Below are 20848 nucleotides of genomic sequence, written 5' to 3'. Positions count from 1 at the left end.
ATAGGGCACTGTAAGAGATGACTGTAGTAGATTGAATAAAGATCTGATGTTTCTGCTCTCCTCACACCAAACAAAAAACAACACACAAGCAGAGAAGCCCTTCTTACAAAGCTGAGCTAGTGAGTTAAGTAGGAGGAAAAGTAAACATACTGGTGCCAGTGTGGCTACTTAAAAAATACACTTACCAACAATCAATTACATATATTTGAACTGTGTACAGTTCCAGCCAGGACCACCTTTCTAAAATGCACAGTGATTGGCAAATTCAACATGCACTAGCATTTCAGGTGCCTGCTAACAAAAATAATAAACAAACAAGTTCTAGTCACGTGAGTGCTGATCATTACATTACTTTTTTTGTCAAGCTTCCAACTGTTTCCATTTCACATCCCCCCAACCATATTGGTAACATCAATAGATAAGAGCACAGCCAGCCAATAGGAATACATACATACATATTCATTCCTAAGTGACCTTTACTGACCTGGGAAGTGTGAACACTTTGTTTCATTTTCTGTTGGTGTTCGTTAGTTTCCAGTTCCATTTCCCATCCCCCCAACCATCACCTCAGTGGTAACCTTGGTAACATCAATAGATAAGAGGGCAGCCAGCCAATAGGAACACATATTCATTCCTAACTGACCTTCAGTGACCTGGAAAGTGTTTATTTGTATCATTTTCAGTTAGTGCGCACTAAATCGAGTTAGTGTGCACTAACTCCCCGTTAGTGCGCACTAACTCGATTTAGTGCGCACTAACACGATTTAACGATTTTTAACGATAAATCGTTAGAATTTCTATTGTATCGTGTTCTATAACGATTTAAGACGATATAAACATTATCGGACGATAATTTTAATCGTTGAAAAACGATTCACATCCCTAATTACTAGCAACAGTAGCATGGGATAGACTTAGTTTTTGAGTACTTGCCAGTTTCTTATCGCCTGGATTGGCCACTTTTGGAAACAGAATGTTGGGATTGATGAGCCATTGGTCTGACCCAGTATGGCATGTTTTTATGTTCTTATGTTAGGTTATAAATTATTTGAAATAGGTCTGAAAGTTCATTTTTTGGGTTCTTTCAGAACCCTGGGGTGTATACCATCCAGTCTAGGTGATTTACTGCTCATCAGTCTGGCCTACCACATATGGTTCACCATGATTTGGTTCAGATCATGTGAATCGTCATCCTTGAAAACCATCTCCACAACGTTTATCTTCCCAAAATCCTCTTCAATAAACACTAGGGATGTGAATCGTGTGCCCTATCGTCTTAACGATTGAAATCGTCTGGCACGAGAAGAAAATCATGTTTGGCATGATTTTTTAGTTAGTGCGCACTAACAGAAAATGATACAATTTGACACTTTTCAGGTCAGTTAAGGTCAGTTTAGGAATGAATATGTATTCCTATTTGCTGCCCTCTTATTTATTCATGTTACCAAGGTTCCCACTGACAATATATGGAGGATGGGAAATGGAAACAGTTGGTAGCTTGACAAAAAAAGTAATGTGATCAGTCAATGTGACTAGAACTTGTGCCCTAACCGTGATACCAGGGGTGTTGTGATCTTCCTGCACACAGTGCCCTAACCCTGACACCAGGAGTGTTGTGATCTTCCTGCACATAGTGCCCTAACCCTGATACCAGGGGTGTTGTGATCTTCCTGCACACAGTGCCCTATCCCTATTAATACCAGGAGTGTTGTGATCTTCCTGCACACAGTGCCCTATCCCTATTAATACCAGGAGTGTTGTGATCTTCCTGCACACAGTGCCCTAACCCTATTAATACCAGGAGTGTTGTGATCTTCCTGCACACAGTGCCCTAACCCTGATACCAGGGGTGTTGTGATCTTCCTGCACACAGTGCCCTAACCCTGACACCAGGGGTGTTGTGATCTTCCTGCACACAGTGCCCTATCCCTATTAATACCAGGAGTGTTGTGATCTTCCTGCACACAGTGCCCTATCCCTATTAATACCAGGAGTGTTGTGATCTTCCTGCACACAGTGCCTTAACCCTGACACCAGGGGTGTTGTGATCTTCCTGCATGCATGCTTTTTTTACTCTTCGGGATCTCCGACTTAATATCGCCATGATATTAAGTTGAAGGGTGCACAGAAAAGCAGTTTTTACTGATTTTCTGTGCACTTTCCTGGTGCCGGAAGAAATTATTGCCTATCTTTGGATAGGCGCTAATTTCTGAAAGTAAAATGTGCGGCTTGGCTGCACATTTTACTTTTTGAATCGCATGTGAATACCTAATATGGCCATCAACATGCATTTGCATGTTGAGGGCGCTATTATGTTCGGCGGGTTGGACGCACGTTTTCCGCCTCTTACTGAATAGGGGTAAGGGAAAATGCACGTCCAATCGCAGGTTAACAGTGCACTCGGCCTGATAGGGATAAACCTTTAAAAAGTTACACACCTCAGGTCTTGCAAAAGGTTTGAAAACAATTTTATGGGGGGGAAGGGTGCACTAGTGTAAACACACAAGTTATAAAATCAGGCATACATATGTATGTCCACACGCTGGTTTGAAAATCTACCCCATAGCGTTCATGTGTCAGTATTTAAAATTTGCATAGCTCCCAGTTACATGTATGAAGTACCATTTTTACATACACATCTACCTTATAGCATGTATGCAGAAAAGCAGATGCGCACATGGGGCGGATTTAAAAGGCCCGCACGCCGGTGCGCCTATTTTGCGTAAAGCCCCGGGATGCGCGTAAGTCCCGGGGCTTTCGAAAAGGGGCGTGAGGGGGCGTGTCCGGGGGCGTTCCTGAAACGACGCGGCGTTTTGGGGGCGTGCCGCGGCGTTTCGGGGGTGGGCCCGGGGGCATAGCACTGGCCCGGGGGTGTGGTTGAGGTCTCCGGACCAGCCCCTGGGACCGGAGGACGGAGCGGGGCTGCCAGCCGATGCGCGCAAAGTTACGCCTGCTTTCAGCAGGCGTAACTTTGCCGACAAAGGAAGGTGTGGGGGTTTAGATAGGGCCGGGGGGGTGGGTTAGGTAGGGGAAGGGAGGGGAAGGTGGGGGGAGGGCGAAGGAAAGTTCCCTCCGAGGCCGCTCCGAAATCGGCGCGGCCTCGGAGGGAACAGGCAGCTCGTGCTGGGCTCGGCGCGCGCAGGTTGCACAAATGTGCACCCCCTTGCGCGCGCCAACCCCGGATTTTATAAGATACGTGCGTCTACGCACGTATCTTATAAAATCAAGCGTACTTTTGTTCGTTCCTGGTGCGCGAACAAAAGTAGGCGATCGCGCAAGTATTTAAAATCTGCCCCATATTTTCCAGCTACATCAACTGACTGAGATTTTGGCAAACTGCTGATTACAATTATGTGTGCAAGTTTTAAAATATTACCAACTTCCACGTGTAAAGAGGGTTTTTAGCAATCAAGTTGCAATTTTTTCACACATAAAATATAGCGCATATGTTTTTAAAATGGATAAGGAAACTATTTTTAATGCATTGTAGATATTCTTGTGAACCATGCATACAGTATGTGCATATATTCGGGGTAGACAAGTATATTTTATAATCTGTAAGGAAATAACAAAAAGGTGGATGCCACAAAAGCGTCTTTTTCAAACTTTAATCAAGGAGACGTAATATATCATGTACAATTGCTCGACTCTGGCCGAGTTTCGACACCTATGGTGGCTGCCTCAGGGGCTTAATAATCAAAGAACAGTGTTCAAGTGATGGTCCGGATAAAGTCAAATATGTAAATTCATCTATCGTGTATTCACCAACAGTGTTCGTCTCCTCTCCTTACGGCTTCACTGGATCGCCTACCCTGCTATTTTATAATCTGGACATACCTCATAGCGTATATCTCTGTGTTTTTATTTATGCATGTATATGAGGCTGTGCAGAGTCCTTTCAAAGCTACCTCCTCTTTGTTTTGAAAATTTCCCACATATTGATAATTACCTGTAACCCAGTTTTCCATTTTCTTTCAGATAACACAGATTGCATGAATTTCTACAAACTGGGCATGAAAGCTTTTGGGTTTATAAGCTGCAATTCTACCTCTTTATGCATCCTTCCTGAATGGATATGTGATGGTTCCAATGACTGTGGAGATTATACAGATGAGTTAAAATGCCCAGGTACTTTTTGGACAAAAATGTCTTCTACCCACAATCAATTTATCTATTTCTCTGCAGAACTATAAATGAACATTGATCCAAAGTATGGTTAATTTGAAGGTGTAAGGCAATTTTGAAAGCCATGTACCCAGGTAAATACAGATGTAATGTGGGATAATGACTTTTCTGAAAATAGCCTTCCTCCAAAAAGCAAAAAATGTTTGAGTGTTTCCATCTCACAAAGTTACAAAGTAAAGTTCCATTGGCTATGTTTAGATGTTCAAGAGAATTTCAAGTATACATATTATTTTGCCCCCTGAAGAGTTTTTGGAGTTACAAGATTACAATATTGATGGACTGTACTATAAAACATCTGTTTGGGTGATACAGTCCAGTCTTTGTCTCTTAATTCATCTAATTGTGATGAAGATAATTTAGAACACCAGAGGCAATTTTTGAGACAATCTCAATAATAGGAATATAGACATATTTTCAGAGAGACAGCAAGCAGGCTTTGGATTTACTATAATTTAAAGAAAGATAAGAGGGAAATTTAAGAAGATACAGTTTGATAATTTATAAAAGGATTTTTTTCAGAATAACCATAAATAATTGATGTGTAGTTTTTTCTGACCTGTGATTGGATTATCAATTTTTATTCAGACTCTTGCAGTTTAAACTCAACACAGAAGTCTTTTCCTCCATTATTGTGAAATATGTTTATTCAAAATTGTAACTACATAAATAACAAATAAAAGAAATTATAGATTGGAATTATATTCTGAGGTTTTGCATTATAAATTTTTGAAGTGCTTTATTTTTGCCTTTACAAAAAAAGAAAAAAAAAAGAAATGAAAAATGTCTGGCTGTGTATCAGTAGTTCCTAAATACCAGATGCAAAGTGCATGAGCTCTTTTAGCATTCATATTTTATTTATTTCTTTGGATTTATAATCTTTCTTTATGAATACAAAATTCACCCAAAGCAGTTATTAGTACAATAAAGTAGCAGCAGATGTGTATAAGCCTTTACAGCTTTCAAAAATAGATAAAGTATAATAATTTAAAGTAGCAGCAATTAAACATTTAATTTTGGCAATTAAAAGGTGTTCAATAACATATTGACTAAGTTCTCCCAACAACATAGTGGGAAATATTAGTGAATTCAGAAAATAAATGTAAGATTTGTGGACCCCTGTGCTGTGGTAAGATTGGCTCAACCTACAGGGAAGGCCCATAATTTCTTAGTGACAGCTGGCTAAGTTATGCTGGGAAGAAGCAGATCATGAGCTTAACTTACCAACCCCTTTCCCATCAGGTTGAGTCCTTGAGTTCCAGAGACTGGCAGGTCTTAAGCAAGTATTTCTAAGGACGAGGTAAGGATGTACGTCCAGTATCAGGATAGGATCAGAGGCAGGTGGCTAAATAGGAGGGTCATTATCCAGGGTAGGGTCGGTGGCAGTTAGCAGGTAAGAATGTTCAATATCCATGCGAGGGGTCAGACGCAGTTTGCAGGCAAGAGTGGCCAAGGTCTAGGTTAAGGTCAGATCCAGAAGTCAGTTCGAGAGCAGACAGAGGAGACAGTGAGAAGGACTGACACAGAAGGGTAGGAAGGAGGCAAAGGCTAGATAAGGACAAGACAAGCTGAGCTCAAAAGATGAGGCAGACTGTGCTGGAGAGACTAGGCAGGCATAGAATCAGGAAAACAGGAGAAGGAGCAATTCATACTACATACAAGATGCAGTCGACTCATTGCTTAGTCAAAGGAAAGAGTACTGAGAAGCCCTATATAGGGCTGGAGCCCTGACGTCATCAGGTGGCACCTCTGGCACATTCCTGCCATGGGTTCTTTAAATGTGGCACAGTCCTGTGGGCACGTGCCTAGAGGAATTGTGGTGAGGAGTGACAATGATGGCATCCTGCCAAAGAGCAAGTGCCTGGTGGTGCAACACCACAGTGGAAAGAGACCAGCAGCTCAGTGGTATTGAGTGAATGCCGCAACTTGTGGGGCCTACCGACAAGCCATGAGACTTAACATTAAATAAGTGGCAGAATATTTATATGGAGCTGCATGTTTCAGCAGCATGTTTAGTGCATTTGAAATGATGCCAGTAGTGGGCTCTCTACCTGGGTAACATTAAGCTAGGTTGAGAGAACATTGCACAAATCTCATCTTTGGGTGAGTTTCCTCACTCCAAAGGTCATCAAATATTCAGAAGAGAGCATTGTTCTGTTCATACTTTGAATGTCAAAGTGGCCCCTAACCCCCTTCACTAATACCTAAACCTCACCTCAAGTGACTAGGTAGGCCTCATATAGAGGTATAAATACCTACCTAGTATGAAGCCATTATGGCTAGTCTCTCTCTCTCTCTCTCTTCCCAGTGGTTGTAGGTAGGAATTACAACAATTGTGGTACTTATCGCAAAAATGATATCGCAGTCTGCTGTAATATCTAGGCGAAGCACTAACATAGCACATTTTGCGATAAACAGCCTATTACCATAAAATGCATCTCTTTTCCTATCTAATGCAATATTTAGTGTATTTTGATAAATCCAGGCCTTAGTGATCTAGAAGGCATGAAAATAGATAGCCTTTCCCTCAGGGATATAGCCTTATCTCCAACTAGAGCCTTGAACATCAGTGACAGCATTTTGAATTTCATTATGTCTAGTATTGGTAAACAGTATAGTTTTTGTAGAACTGTTGTGATGTGGTTTTGCTTTTTTCTTCCTTCCATACTCAAAATAATGTAGAGGGTTGAGTGGCAAAGAGCTGTTTTAAAAAAAAACTGCAGTTATACAGGCCCTAACTAGTTTCCTCCTCCTTCCCACCCAAATTCTAAAGACTCCTCCCCAAAGTACCTATTATCTCAATTTTAAAAAAGTATAGGGGCTGGAGTTCAGTGCCAGTCTCTCCCCATCCCCACAACCCCCACTCTCAGGTCCCATTTATTTTTTGAAATCTGTTTGTCTTCAGGCTCCCTCTCCTTCCCCCCACTCCAATCTTACCCTCCCATCCTCCCTAGTGACTGCAGAAGTGTTGGGCCCGGATTACAGTAAGATGCTACTGTAATTGGGCCTAAAGAAAAATATAAATATATAATGCCTCGCTGAATGACCTCCTGCAGTCGATCTCCTGCCGGCGCCATTTTCCATACGGAAAATGGCGCCGGCCATACGCGTATGGCCGGCGCCATTTTCCGTACGAAAACGATTCGCGGCGGGAAATCGCTCCCTGACCCCCGCTGGACCTCCAGGAACTTTTGGCCAGCTTGTGGGGGGCCTCCTGACCCCCACGAGACTTGCCAAAAGTCCAGCGGGGGTCCGGAAGGACCTCCTGCCGTCCAATCTTTTTCGTCTATGGCCGCCGCCATTTTTCGGCGCCATTTTGGAAAATGGCGCCGGCTGAAGACGACAAGATTCAGAGCAGGAGCCCGTTCCGGACCGCTGCCGTTCCGGACCGCCGCTGGACCCGCAGGTTATTTAAGTTATTTGGGGGGGGTTCGGGAGGGTGGGGGATTTAATTTAAAGGGTCGGGGGTCGGTTTTAGGGGGTTTTAGTGTGCCGGCTCACGATTCTAACGATTTATAACGATAAATCGTTAGAATCTGTATTGTATTGTGTTCCATAACGGTTTAAGACGATATTAAAATTATCGGACGATAATTTTAATCGTCCTAAAACGATTCACATCCCTAGTGTTTATTAACTCCTTCAAAAAAGTGAAGCAGATTTGTGAGGCAAGACTTGCCCTGGGTAAAGCCATGCTGACTTTGTTCCATTAAACCATATCTTTCTATATATTCTGTGATTTTAATGTTTAGAACACTTTTCACTATTTTTCCTGGCACTGAAGTCAGGCTAACCAGTCTGTAGTTTCCCGGATCACCCCTGGAGCCCTTTTTAAATATTGGGGTTACATTTGCTATCCTCCAGTCTTCAGGTACAATGGATGATTTTAATGATAGGATACAAATTTTTAATAATAGGTCTGAAATTTCATTTTTTAGTTCCTTCAGAACTCTGGCGTGTATACCATCTGGTCCAGGTGATGTACTACTCTTCAGTTTGGCAATCAGGCCTACCACATCTTCTAGGTTCACCGTGATTTGATTCAGTCCATTTGAATCATTACCCATGAAAACCTTCTCCATTACGGGTACCTCCCCAACATCCTCTTTAGTAAACACCGAAGCAAAGAAATCATTTAATCTTTCCGCGATGGCCTTATCTTCTCTAAGTGCCCCTTTAACCCCTCGATCATCTAATGGTCCAACTGACTCCCTCACAGGCTTTCTGCTTCGGATATATTTCAAAAAGTTTTTCCCTGTACGTACCAGGATCAGTTCAGGACACCTGGGTTGTGACTCCGCACCAGTAGATGGAGACAGAGCAAGACCTGTCGGCTCAGCCATATATGACAGTGTGCCAGCCACAGCCCCTCAGTCTTACTCTGTCTCCAGTAGATGGTGCACATGCAGTCACAGCCTCGGCTGCCCTGGGTCCTGCTAGTCAGTTAGGGGTAGTTCGGTTCTTGTTTTTTTCAGTTTAAAAGTTCTGGTTAGTGAAGTTTTCCAGGTGTTCTTCTTTGTTTTTGTTTTTGGAAGGGCTGTTTTAAGTTCGGTCCGCCCTGCCTCTCAGGGGGGTTGGAAGGTTCTGAGGGGACCATCCCCCCCTGGTTGAGGCCGCTGCCAGGGTCGAGGACCCGGCTGTTCGAGTGGCAGCATCGGGGGTGACACCGGGGAGCCCGGTTCACTCACCCCCACTGGAACAGGGCTCCAGGACCGTGGATAGCGGCAAGTAAATGTAAAAAAAAAAAAAAAAAGTTTTGGTTTTTTTCTGCCTGCCGGCTCTCCGTTTCTTCGTGGCTCCATCTCGTTTCGCGGGGGGGGGGGGGGGGGGGGGGGGGGCGGATTTTAAATTTAGTTTAACTTTAACCTTGTGCTTGTTTTGCCGCGATCGATCGTCATGCCGCGTGGGTCGGCCTGCCGAGAATGCGGCTCGGCGCGCGCGCGCCTCTCAAGGGAGGGCCTTTGCGCATCCTGTGTCCCGGGCGGTGAGGGGCCGTCCGGGCCGCATCGGGGGGGGGGCCGTTCCCGGGCGATTCATTCGCCACCGCGTGTGGCAGCAGCATCGGGGGGGCCAGAGGAGCTCTTCCCGCTTAGCGCGGGAGTGACGGCCATTTTGAATTCTGGCCGCGAAATCGCACGGCTGCCGGTGGAAGATGGCTCCTCCCCCCCCCCCCCCGCTTTCCCCGAAACCGAGTTCGGCGGGGGGGGGCACCCTGGGGGGGGCAGTGCCCCCTGGGGAGGTTAGTGCCAGCGAGGATTCTTCGGCCTCCGGATCTTCTTCTTTTTCTAATGATTTTGCCTTGTTGCTGCCTAAGGTCCTTAAATATAGGGGCCGCAGGTGCAGGCATAGGTCGAGGGTCATTTCGGGGGCTCACAGGTCGGGTCCTAAGCAGAAGAAAGTCAAGGGGTCCTCGGGTCTTCCACCTGATCCCACCAAGGAGAGACGAACCCCGCGGGGTGTCCCGCGGGGTGCCCCACAGGACACGGATAGCGAATCTTCCGCCTATGATGAGGTGGATTCCCATGAGGAGTCCCCGCGGGGGACCGAGGGGACGCCAGGGGGCGATTCCACCCCGCCCGGAGTGGGCAAAGGGGCGCAAGCCGTGGAAGGCGATGACCCGAAAGTGGTCCGCCTCTTCCGCAGGGAGGAACTGGCCCCGCTAATCCCAGCTATTCTTCAGGAGCTGGGGATAGAGGCTCCGCCAGTGGTCACCCGGCAGGAGGCCAACATGGATCCGGTGCTTTTGGGTCTCACTGGTCCTGCAGTGGCTTTCCCCTTCCATTTTTCGTCGACGGATATTCTGTTTAAGGAATGGGATACATCGGAGTTAGGCTTGAAGGTGACCAAGGCCATGGACAAGCTTTATCCTCTGCCGGAGGAGGCATTGGAGCTGTTAAGGATTCCGAAGGTGGACGCAGCGTTTTTGGCGGTGACAAAAAAGGTCGAAGATTCCTGTCACAGGAGCCACGGCCCTCAGAGATATCCAGGACCGGAAGCTGGAGGTGCAACTCAAGAAAATTTTTGAGGTATCAGCTTTGGGAGTCCGGGCCGCCATTTGTACCAACTTTGCTATGAGAGCCAGTTTGCACTGTGCTCAGGTCCTTCAGGCAAATGCGGGCCTCTCGGGAGAGGAAGCCTCACAGGCGGACCACTTAGAGGCGGCGATAGCATACAGAGCAGATGCTCTCCACGATCTCCTTCGGACTTCGGCTAGGTCCATGGTCGCGGCTGTCTCGGCGCGTCGTCTCCTTTGGCTTCGTAACTGGGCGGCGGACGGCTCCTCCAAGGCTCACCTAGGCTCGCTTCCGTTCAAGGGAAAGCTGTTGTTCGGCAAGGAATTGGATGATTTGATGCTTCACCTGGGGGAGAACAGGGCGTTCAAATTGCCTGAGGACAGGGCTAGGTCCCGGTCCTCTTTGTCCAGTAGACCCCGTTTTCATGGAAGCAGAAATTCGCGTCCTCAGAGATCCTCGGGTCCCGCATACCGGTCGTATTCCGGTCGCTCCTCTCAGTGGTCGCAGTCCTTTCTTGGGAAAAGATCCGGTAGACAGGGGGGAACCCCGTCGGGCGCCGGGTCCAAGGTCTCACAATGAGATGAGGCTGACCCATCCCTCGCCTCCACCCCAGGCCGTAATTCCCAACGTCGGGGCAAGGTTAACATTATTTTTCAAGGAATGGGTCAAGGTAACTTCGGTTCACTGGGTCCTCGACGTGATAAGACACGGTTACGTTTTAGATTTTGCTCGAATCCCGTCAGACAAGTTCCTGGTGTCGCCCTGCAAGCATCCAGAGAAAAGAGCGGCCGTGCTAGGGACCCTCGGACGTTTGGAAAGCTTGAGGGCCATTTCTCCCGTACCGGCCAATCAGCAAGGCACGGGACGTTACTCGATTTACTTCATCGTTCCGAAGAAAGACGGCACATCCAGACCGATCCTGGACCTGAAAGCGGTGAACAGGTGCCTTCGCGTCCCACACTTCAAAATGGAGACTATTTGTTCAGTAATTGCCTCGGTGCGGCCCGGCGAATACCTGGCCTCACTAGATCTCACGGAAGCATACCTCCATGTGGGTATCTAGCCATCATTTCAGCGGTTCCTCAGGTTCTGCATCCTGGGAAGGCATTATCAGTTTTGGGCGCTCCCCTTCAGACTGGCAACGGCTCCTCGTACGTTCACAAAGGTGATGGTCGTGGTGGCAGCTCAGCTTCGGCGAGAGGGTTTCTTGGTTCACCCTTACATGGACGACTGGTTGATTCGGGCCAAGTCCGAGAGCCAGTGTCGGTTGGCTGTGGACAGAGTCCTCCAGCTGCTGCAGTCCCTGGGCTGGGTCATCAACTTCCTCAAGAGTCATCTAGTTCCCACCCAGTCCTTGGAATATCTGGGAGCCGTCTTCGACACGAAACGGGGCCGGGTGTCCCTGTCCGGGGAGTGCGCGCGCAAGCTGCAGTCTCAAGTCAAGCGGTTATTGTCTCTTCGGCTACCGCTGGTTTGCGACTACCTGATGGCTCTGGGGTCTATGGCGTCAACGCTCGCATTGGCCCCCTGGGCGTTCGCTCATCTACGTCCGTTACAATCATATTTGCTATCCCATTGGAAGCCGGTGTCAGAGGAATTCCACCTGCCGCTGCCGCTCATGGAGCAGGCGAGGGACAGCCTGCAATGGTGGCTAGTATCGGATCACCTGACTTGTGGGGTGTCCCTGTTGGTTCCCAATTGGACGGTAGTGACCACAGACGCCAGCCTCTCCGGTTGGGGTGCAGTTTGCCTAGGCAAGTCAGTACAGGGCCGGTGGTCCTCGACTCAAGCGCAGTGGTCCATCAATTGGCTAGAGACCAGAGGGGCTCGCCTTGCACTGCAGTCCTTCCTGCCATTGATACGGGGAAAGGCGGTGCGGATATTGTCGGACAACGCGACCACCGTAGCCTACATCAACTGCCAAGGTGGGACAAGGAGTCCACTAGTAGCGGAGGAGGCACAGCTCTTGATAAGCTGGGCGGAGCAGCACCTCAGCAATATTGCGGCGTCCCACATTGCCGGAGTCGACAATGTCCAGGTGGATTATCTCAGTCGTCATCACCTAGATCCTACTCATCTGCAGGAGGTGTGGGGTGCCCCAGATGGATCTGATGGCTACGTGGCAAAACACAAAGGCTCCACGGTTTTACAGCCGACGCCGAGAGAGAGGGGACGAGGGCGTTGATGCATTGGCTCTTCCCTGGCCGACGGAAGTGTTGCTGTACGTGTTCCCTCTGTGGCCGATGATAGGAAATATCTTGCGACGCATAGAGCTGCACCCATGCAAAGTGATCCTGGTGGCACCAGAGTGGCCACGTCGTCCTTGGTTTGCCGATCTCATTCAGTTGTCGGTGGCTGCCCCCCTTTGTCTCCAGGGGTTCGCGGGGCTCCTCCGCCAGGGCCCCGTCTGTTTGGAGGATGCGGATCACTTCTGTCTCGCGGCATGGCTTTTGAAAGGCATCGCTTTAAAAGCAAAGGTTACTCAGATGCGGTGGTGGCCACGCTGTTACGATCCAGGAAGCAGTCTATGTCTTTGGCGTATGTCCGTGTCTGGGTGATTTTTGAGGACTGGTGCCTGCAGCGTGGAGTGGTACCCACTTCAGCCTCCATCTCCGATATCCTAGCATTTCTCCAGGCTGGTCTTGCCAAAGGGTTGGCGTGCAGTTCCCTGCGAGTACAGGTGGCGGCGCTTGGTTGCTTGCGTGGTAAGGTTCAGGGGTTCTCCATGGCCATTCACCCGGATATTTCCCGTTTTCTACGGGGTGCAAAGCATCTCCGTCCACCATTGCGTCATCCCTGTCCGTCCTGGAACCTCAATTGGGTTCTTTCCTCCTTATGCTCGGCACTGTTTGAGCCCTTGAAGCGGTCAACGGTTAAAGATCTCACGTTGAAGACCGTATTTATGGTGGCCATTGCTTCGGCAAGACGTGTTTCAGAGTTGCAGGCGCTATCCTGTAGGGAGCCTTTTTGCGCATTTCCGACTCAGGAGTTTCCTTGCGAACGGTTCCTTCCTTTTTGCCTAAGGTCGTGTCGGCATTTCATTTGAATCAATCAATTGAGCTCCCTGCTTTCGCGGTTAGGGAGTCCTCGGACCCGAAATTCAGGGACTTACGGAAGCTAGATGTGCAGAGGTCTCTTCTTCGCTATCTGGAGGTCACTAATCCCTTTCAGGTGATGGATCATCTTTTCGTTCTATTTTCTGGTTCAAAGAAAGGTGCCGCAGCGTCCCGCACTACGATCGCCCGTTGGCTTAAGGAGGCCATTGGGTTAGCGTATGTGGTGAGGGGAAAGCCGGTTCCCGCGGGTCTCAGGGCTCACTCGACGCAGTCTCACGCTGCGTCTTGGGCGGCATTTTCTCAGGTGTTACCTCAAGAGATTTGCAGGGCGGCTACCTGGAAGTCATTGCATACCTTCAGTCGACATTACCGGTTGGATGTTCAGGCTACTGAGACCGGGGGGTTTGGAGAGAGGGTACTCCAAGCGGGACTCTCTGCTTCCCACCCTCAGTAATTGGCTCTGGTACATCCCAGGTGTCCTGGACTGATCCTGGTACGTACAGGGAAAGGAAAATTAATTTCTTACCTGATAATTTTCGTTCCTGTAGTACCAAGGATCAGTCCAGGATCCCGCCCGCAGTGCTGTTTGGAGTAACGAAGAGCCCGCTCGTGGTTGATTGCCTATTTTGCTTGTTGTTCCGCTCCCTTGGTTGGGAGGGTTCTGTTCCAGTGGGGGTCCTGTTTTGCTCCCTGGTAAAGTTAAGTTTTAGTTAAGATCACTGTTTTTGTCCTGTTCTCTACTTTGACATTTCGTAAGACTGAGGGGCTGTGGCTGGCACACTGTCATATATGGCTGAGCCGACAGGTCTTGCTCTGTCTCCATCTACTGGTGCGGAGTCACAACCCAGGTGTCCTGGACTGATCCTTGGTACTACAGGAACGAAAATTATCAGGTAAGAAACTAATTTTCCTTTACTGTGAGTTTTTGCCTCTACAGCCAACTTCTTTTCAAATTCTCTCTCAGCCTGTCTTATTCAATGTCTTACATTTAACTTGCCAACATTTATGCTTTGTCCTATTTTCTTCTGTTGGATCCTTCTTCCAATTTTTGAATGAAGATCTTTTGGCTAAAATAGCTTCTTTCACCTCCCCTTTTAACCATGCTGGTAGTTGTTTTGCCTTCTTTCCACCTTTCTTAATGTGTGGAATACATCTTGACTGTGCTTCTAGAATGGTATTTTTTAACAATGACCAAGCCTCTTGGACATTTTTTACTTTTGTAGCTGCTCCTTTCAGTTTTTTTCTAACAATTTTTCTCATTTTATCAAAGTTTCCCTTTTGAAAGTTTAGCAGATTTTCAAAGGGGTACGCGATTAAGATACTCATGTAACCCCTGAAAAACTTCCCTTTCCACCCCCTAAGCATGCCGAGCCTATGTTGCATAGGCTCTGCGCCATGCGCAAGCCCCGGGATGCGCATAAGTCCCAGGCCTTTCCTGGGGAGGCGTGTCGGGGTGTGTCAGGGGTGTATCGGGGGGCGTGTCGTGGCCGACATACCATCGGGGCGTTCCGGGGGCCGTGGCCACGGCCTCCATACCAGACCCCGGACCGGAACATGGCGCACCTTTGAAATAAAGGTGGGGGGTTAGTTAGGGTTGGGGGCGGGTTAGTTAGGGGAAAGAAAGGGAAGGTGGGGCACGATGGAAAGAAAGTTCCCTCAGAGGCCGCTCCGATTTCAGAGCAGCCTCAGAGGGAACGGAGGCAGGGTGTGCGGCTCGGCGGGCGCAGGCTGCCGATTTTGCGCAGCCCTGCGCGTGCTGACCCCGGATTTTAAAAGATACACACACCTATGCGCATGTCTATTAAAATCCGGCGTACTCTTGTTTGCGCCAGGTGCACGAACAAAAGTATATGCACGCGTACTTTTTTAAAATCTGCCCTTATGTGCCTAGGTTTCACCAATTTTCAAAGGACTTATGCCTTTAAGTCTGCATTGAAAGGTATAATGACAAAATTATTTGCACAAAATTACACCTGCTATTTGGTGCTCATAGTTTTGCCAAGTATATGTATGCACATACATTTTGAAATCAACAAATATGAAATTTACTTCCAACCCAACCTGGAATCCAACCCCTGGGATATATCACCTCTGTATACATGAAACTACATGCATACAGTTATCATTATTATTATTATTATTTTGTTATTTACTTGTTTAAATGGCATTCTAAAACAATATAATCATGGTAGTTTACAAACTCTTATAATCATTGCAATCAAAGCAAATTATAAACACTACAGTCAATTTAAAAAAGCAAATACACATACATATACATTTTCTAGAACCAACATTATTATAAAAAGAAAAGATAAACTAGGTGAACACACAGTCGCACCTCTTAAAAATTTCCTCAACATCTTTACGCTCAAAACAGGTGAAAGTTTACAGCTCATATGCGTGTGTAAAAAACAAGATTTCAAAGCCTTCCAAAATGTAAGATTATTGGTTTCTTCATAATGAATATTATTGAACTCCAAGTTGAGAGAGCTAAGTATAACTGAAGGCTGTTTTCTGAGTATGCTCTAACCTGCTCACAAATGGAGTGGAGAATCATGAACCTATCTTGCTGTGAAGACCTTAGCAAATGTGCAGCGCAGCGAGTATGTGTATTATAGTCGTGCAGTTTTCTAAAGGGCCATTTCCTTGGCTAAAGTATTAAAAGGTAGATTTTAAAAGTGCCACGCACGCGCCCTAAATGTGTGTATCTCGCCACTTACAAAAATACACACAATTTTATAACCTATGCGTGTAGGTTATAAAATACTCTCCAAACGCAAGTCTGGAGCTGTATGTACAAATTGTACATACATACATGTGCCACTTTGTTACTGCTCCTTGTTAGGTGCACATTGGGAGGGGAGAGAGAGAGACAGAGACAGAGAAAGTTTATAGGGCTCAGTCTGATACTCTATATATGAACCATTGTAAGGGGGCACTTTGATTCGGGGTGAGTTTTCAGGAGGTGGATTGGGGTTAGGGGGGGTTTATAAACGGTCACATCAGTTAGGGGGGGTTTTATAAACTGTCACATCAGTAATAAAACCATCACAATGGTGTACATTTAGTGAAAATAGAAATACAATAATATAGTAAAATACTAATAAAATAGGTTAACTAAAATGATGTAGCTTTAAATGGGCCTAAAATAGCTCTAAAGCATTAATAATGAAGATACAAATACAAGCATTAAATAAATAAGATAAAATAAAATAATATAATGAAACTAATGTTGGAGAACATTTAGAATTAAGATTCAGAGTTAGAGACTTGCTGAGTTGGTTAGCATGACTCCGCATAGGCGCAGGTAAATAGCCATGTCTTGAGATCACTTTTAAATTTCTTTGTCTGTTTGTAATCGTAAATGAGTTGGTAAGGTATTCCAAAGCTTGGGGCCTGCAATGGAGATTGCCCTCTCACGGATCTCACTAAGTCTTGCTGATTTAATTGTTGGAATTGTAAGGAGACCCTTATTACTGGAGCGCAGGCCTCTTTGTGGCACATGTAGCCATATTACTCCTGTCAATCTCCGCTAAAGATGAGACCAAAAATGTATTCAATCTGTGTATCCAAATTGGTGCTTACTAACAACTACTTTAGATTTGGAGACGTTTTATCACCAATCCCATGGCATTGCCATGGGGTCATCGTTGGCCCCTTCTGTGGCCAACATTTATGTTGCACAATTCGAAGAACAATATATTTACACTTCTCAATGGTGGTCTAATATCAAATATTGGAGCCGATATATAGACGACGTTTTTTTAATATGGACGTCAACAAAAAAGGAGCTTGAAGATTTCCTACAGTGGATTAATACTATTGATATCAACTTTCAATTTACTACAGTGAGTAATCAAAAGCAAATAGCTTATCTGGATGTTGAAATACAAAGAAAGGGGCAGAAATTTGAAACAACTGTTCATCATAAAATTACAGAAAGAAATACTTTGTTAAAGTATCACAGCCATCATGCCCCATCCCTCAAGCAGGGACTACCGGCAAGCCAATTTTTTAGATATAAGAGAATCTGTTCCACCAAAGAAGAATTTGAAAGACAGGCAGAGCTTTTGAAAAGCAAATTTAAAGACAGGGGGTACCTGAAGAAAATTATCAACAAAGCTTACAAAAGAGCTAAATTTTCAGATCGTAATCAGCTCTTACAATATCAAAATAAGAAAGAACAGGGTAGGTTGACCTGTATTATACCACAGAGCACAGCGACAGCATCCATTATATCTTCTATACGTAGACATTGGCCTATATTGTCAGTGCACAATATATTTGAAGAATTTCCCTTAATAGCCACAACAAGAGGCTCAAACATTAGAGATAGAGTCGTTCATGCAGATATATCAAGAGATATGGAAGACGAACCACATAAGGGACAACACAGAGCATGTCAACATTGTGATATGTGTGCCATGACGATTGAGGGTAGTGAATGGAAAGATCCGACAACAGGATACTGCATAAAGAGGAGGAGAGATTCTGATTGTACTTCCAAAAACGTGGTTTATTTAATCCAATGTCCATGCCTAAAAAACTATGGGGTAGATTTTAAATGCCCTGCGTGCATAAATCCGGGCGGATTTACGCGCGCAGGGTCCTCGGGCGCCGGCGCGCCTATTTTGCATAGGCTGCCGGCGCATGCAGAACCCCGGGATGCGCGTAAGTCCCGGGGTTTTTTAAAAGGGGCGGGGAAGGGGCGTGTCGGGGGCGTGGCCGAATGACGTGGCATTTCGGGGGCGTGACGCGGAATTTTGGGGGCAGCGATGCGGGCATGGTTTCGGCCCAGGGGAGTTCTGGGGGCATGGCCGCGGCCTCAGGACCAGCCCCCGGGACCGGAACACGGAGCGGGGCAGCCAGCTGATGTGCGCAGATTTACGTCTGCTTTTTGCAGGCGTAAATCGTGGAATAAAGGTAAGGGGGGGGGTTTAGATAGGGCTGGGGGGTGGGTTAGGTAGAGGAAGGGAGGGGAAGGTGGGGGGAGGGCGAAGGAAAGTTCCCTTCGAGGCCGCTCCGAAATTGGAGCGGCCTCGGAGGGAACAGGCAGCACGCGCTGGGCTCGGCTTGCACAGGTTGCACAAATGTGCACCCCCTTGCGCACGCCGACCCCGGATTTTATAAGATAAGCGCAGCTTCGCGCGTATCTTATAAAATCCAGCGTACTTTTGTTTGCGCTTGGTGTGCAAACAAAAGTACGCGATCGCGCAATTTTTTAAAATCTACCCTTATGTTGGCAGGACATCAAGAACCATTAGGACGAGATTGACCAAGCATAGATCAAAATTGAATACTAAAACTTTGGAAGCTCCAATAGTTGATCACTGTGTCAAATATTATCATTGGTTTGATCAACTAAGATGGACTATTATAGATGTGGTGGAGAACAATTTCCGAGGAGGAGATCAAAAAAGAAGTTTGAATTACAGCGGACAACATTGGATCTTCAAATTGAACACAGTTGTTCCTCGAGGGTTGAACAAGGAGATAGAGTGGGCTACTCTGCTTTAACAAGCTTGCTAAACAAAGACACCGTTTTAAATTGTTCACGAAAAGAAAAAAATTTGAGACTAAATGGGCGATTTTACTTTAATAATTTGGCGAACAATGACACCTTTTTACAAAGAACTGTGATCGGAGGCACATTCTAATTAAACTGCTAAAGAGAGATTTAAGTATGACGTAACACATAAGACGTTCGTCTATCCATTGGTGGATTTACGATCTGCTGACCTGTTTTAAAAAACACACTCCAAAAACGCTGGTGTGTTAGTTCATAAGAACAAAAAGATAAGGTGAGATTATTACAATTCTTGGGATACACATGTAGCCGTATGGCACAGTTTAGCCATTCTGGTTTTTTTCTATGTATTATTTTGTGGAGGATGCATTCAAAGGTGGAGGATGCATTCAAAGGTATCCATTGTAAAATTGACTTCTAGCTGCAATGTACAAATCAACTCCTTTTCATCACTTACAAGGTCTAAAATTATTTAATGAGGTTAATTTTACAATGGATACCTCTGGCAGGCGTAACTTGTGCGCGCCGGTCTGTGCCGGTGTGCAATCCTCCGGCATGGCCACCATGTCAGAGGCCTCGGTCCCACTCCCCGGACTGGTGTCCCGCCCACACCCCACCCCTTCCCGCCCCTTTTTCAAAGCCCCAGGACATACGCGCATTCTGGGGCTTGCACGTGTTGCCGAGCCTATGCTAAATAGTCTTGACATGCGCAGGGGCACTTTCTCGGGGTTATGCACGTAAGTTACACGCGTAACCCTTGAAAATTTGCCCCTATTTGCTTTCCAAATAGCTAAGTTTTGTGCTTAGTTTTGCTCTTCCAAGTTTTTTGTTAATGAGTCAGCGTGTTACAACATTATGAAGCTTATCAACTAAAGTGCATCAAACTTCTCATGCACTTTTTTTATTGTGCACTATTTTTCTGCTGGAACTGTCAAGCAAATGTACATGGTACAAAAATAGTGAGTAATTTCTCTGGGGCAGATTTTTAAAAAGTATGCCCTTGCGTACTTTTGTTTGTGCACCAGGCGCAAACAAGAGTACGCCGGATTTTAATAGATACACGCATAGCCGCGTGTATCCTTTAAAATCCGGGGTCGGCATGCGCAAGGCTGTGCAAAATCGGAAGCCTGTGCACACCGAGCCGCGCAGCCTGCCTCCGTTCCCTCCTTCCTTCCACCCCCCTGCACCTTCCCCTCCATTCTTCTACCTAACCCACCCCCCCAGCCCTATCTAACCCCCCCACCATTATTGCAAAAGTTACGCCTGCCTAAGTGTGTAACTTGTGCGCGCTGGGCCGGCTGCCGGCACGCCATGTTCTGGCCCGGGGGCCGTGGCCCCGCCCCCGAATGACGCACCACCATGATATGCCCCCGACACGCCCCTGACACGCCCCCCCAGGAAAGCCCCGGGACTTACGTGCATCCCGTGGCTTGCATGCGCCGCCGAGCCTATTCAACATAGGCTCGGCGCGCGCAGGGGAAGCTTGGGGCAGGTTTTCGGGGGGTACCCGCCTATCTTATGCGCATACCCGTGGAAAATCTGCCCCTCTATGAAGTTGTTTTTTTTTTTTTTATTTTAACTTCACTTCTTTGAGGAGTAGGTGAAAGTTTTACAAAATCATATTTGTGAAGCTATTTTTGCACATAGTTTTATTATGTGATTAGTAAAATTATGTACAAAATGAACTTCACAAACATGATTTTTCAAAACTTTTAACTGTACCTCATTGAGCTGAGGCTAAACTGTTTACATAATGCTTCTTAGAAAAATGATGCTTGCAATTTTTCTACCATGCTCATTAGCATGTAAGTCCCAGTAGAAAACTAGTGCACACTGTTAACTAAAGTACATGTGAAATTTGACACACTTTAGTGGCTCAGCCTCAGCAATTGAAAAAATAAAAATTTGATTCAACTGAACACTTTGAAAAATTATGTCCTGAATCTACATATTCAGCAAGTGGGCCATCATTTTTCTTTCTTCTCTCTATTCTTTAAGTTAAATTATAATTAATCTTCAAAAGAAGTCTAAAACAGCTGCTGAAGAATAGAATAACATAGTTAATGGCA

The 20848-nt window shown here is 46.3% G+C and overlaps 1 protein-coding gene across 1 annotated transcript in view; it reads left to right on the top strand.

Moving 5' to 3' along the window:
- Window positions 1-20848, top strand: part of LRP1B (LDL receptor related protein 1B) — a 3516099-nt gene that overhangs the window by 2757478 nt on the left and 737773 nt on the right. Inside the window, 1 exon segment of the mRNA XM_029607894.1 lies at window positions 3979-4128. Within this exon segment, the coding sequence (XP_029463754.1) occupies window positions 3979-4128 (150 nt within the window).

The sequence above is a fragment of the Rhinatrema bivittatum genome, chromosome 6, assembly GCF_901001135.1.
Source record: "Rhinatrema bivittatum chromosome 6, aRhiBiv1.1, whole genome shotgun sequence".
Classification (NCBI taxonomy): domain Eukaryota; kingdom Metazoa; phylum Chordata; class Amphibia; order Gymnophiona; family Rhinatrematidae; genus Rhinatrema; species Rhinatrema bivittatum.
The sequence above is the reverse complement of the archived record's forward strand: the minus strand, read 5'-3'. Positions and strand labels throughout refer to the sequence as shown.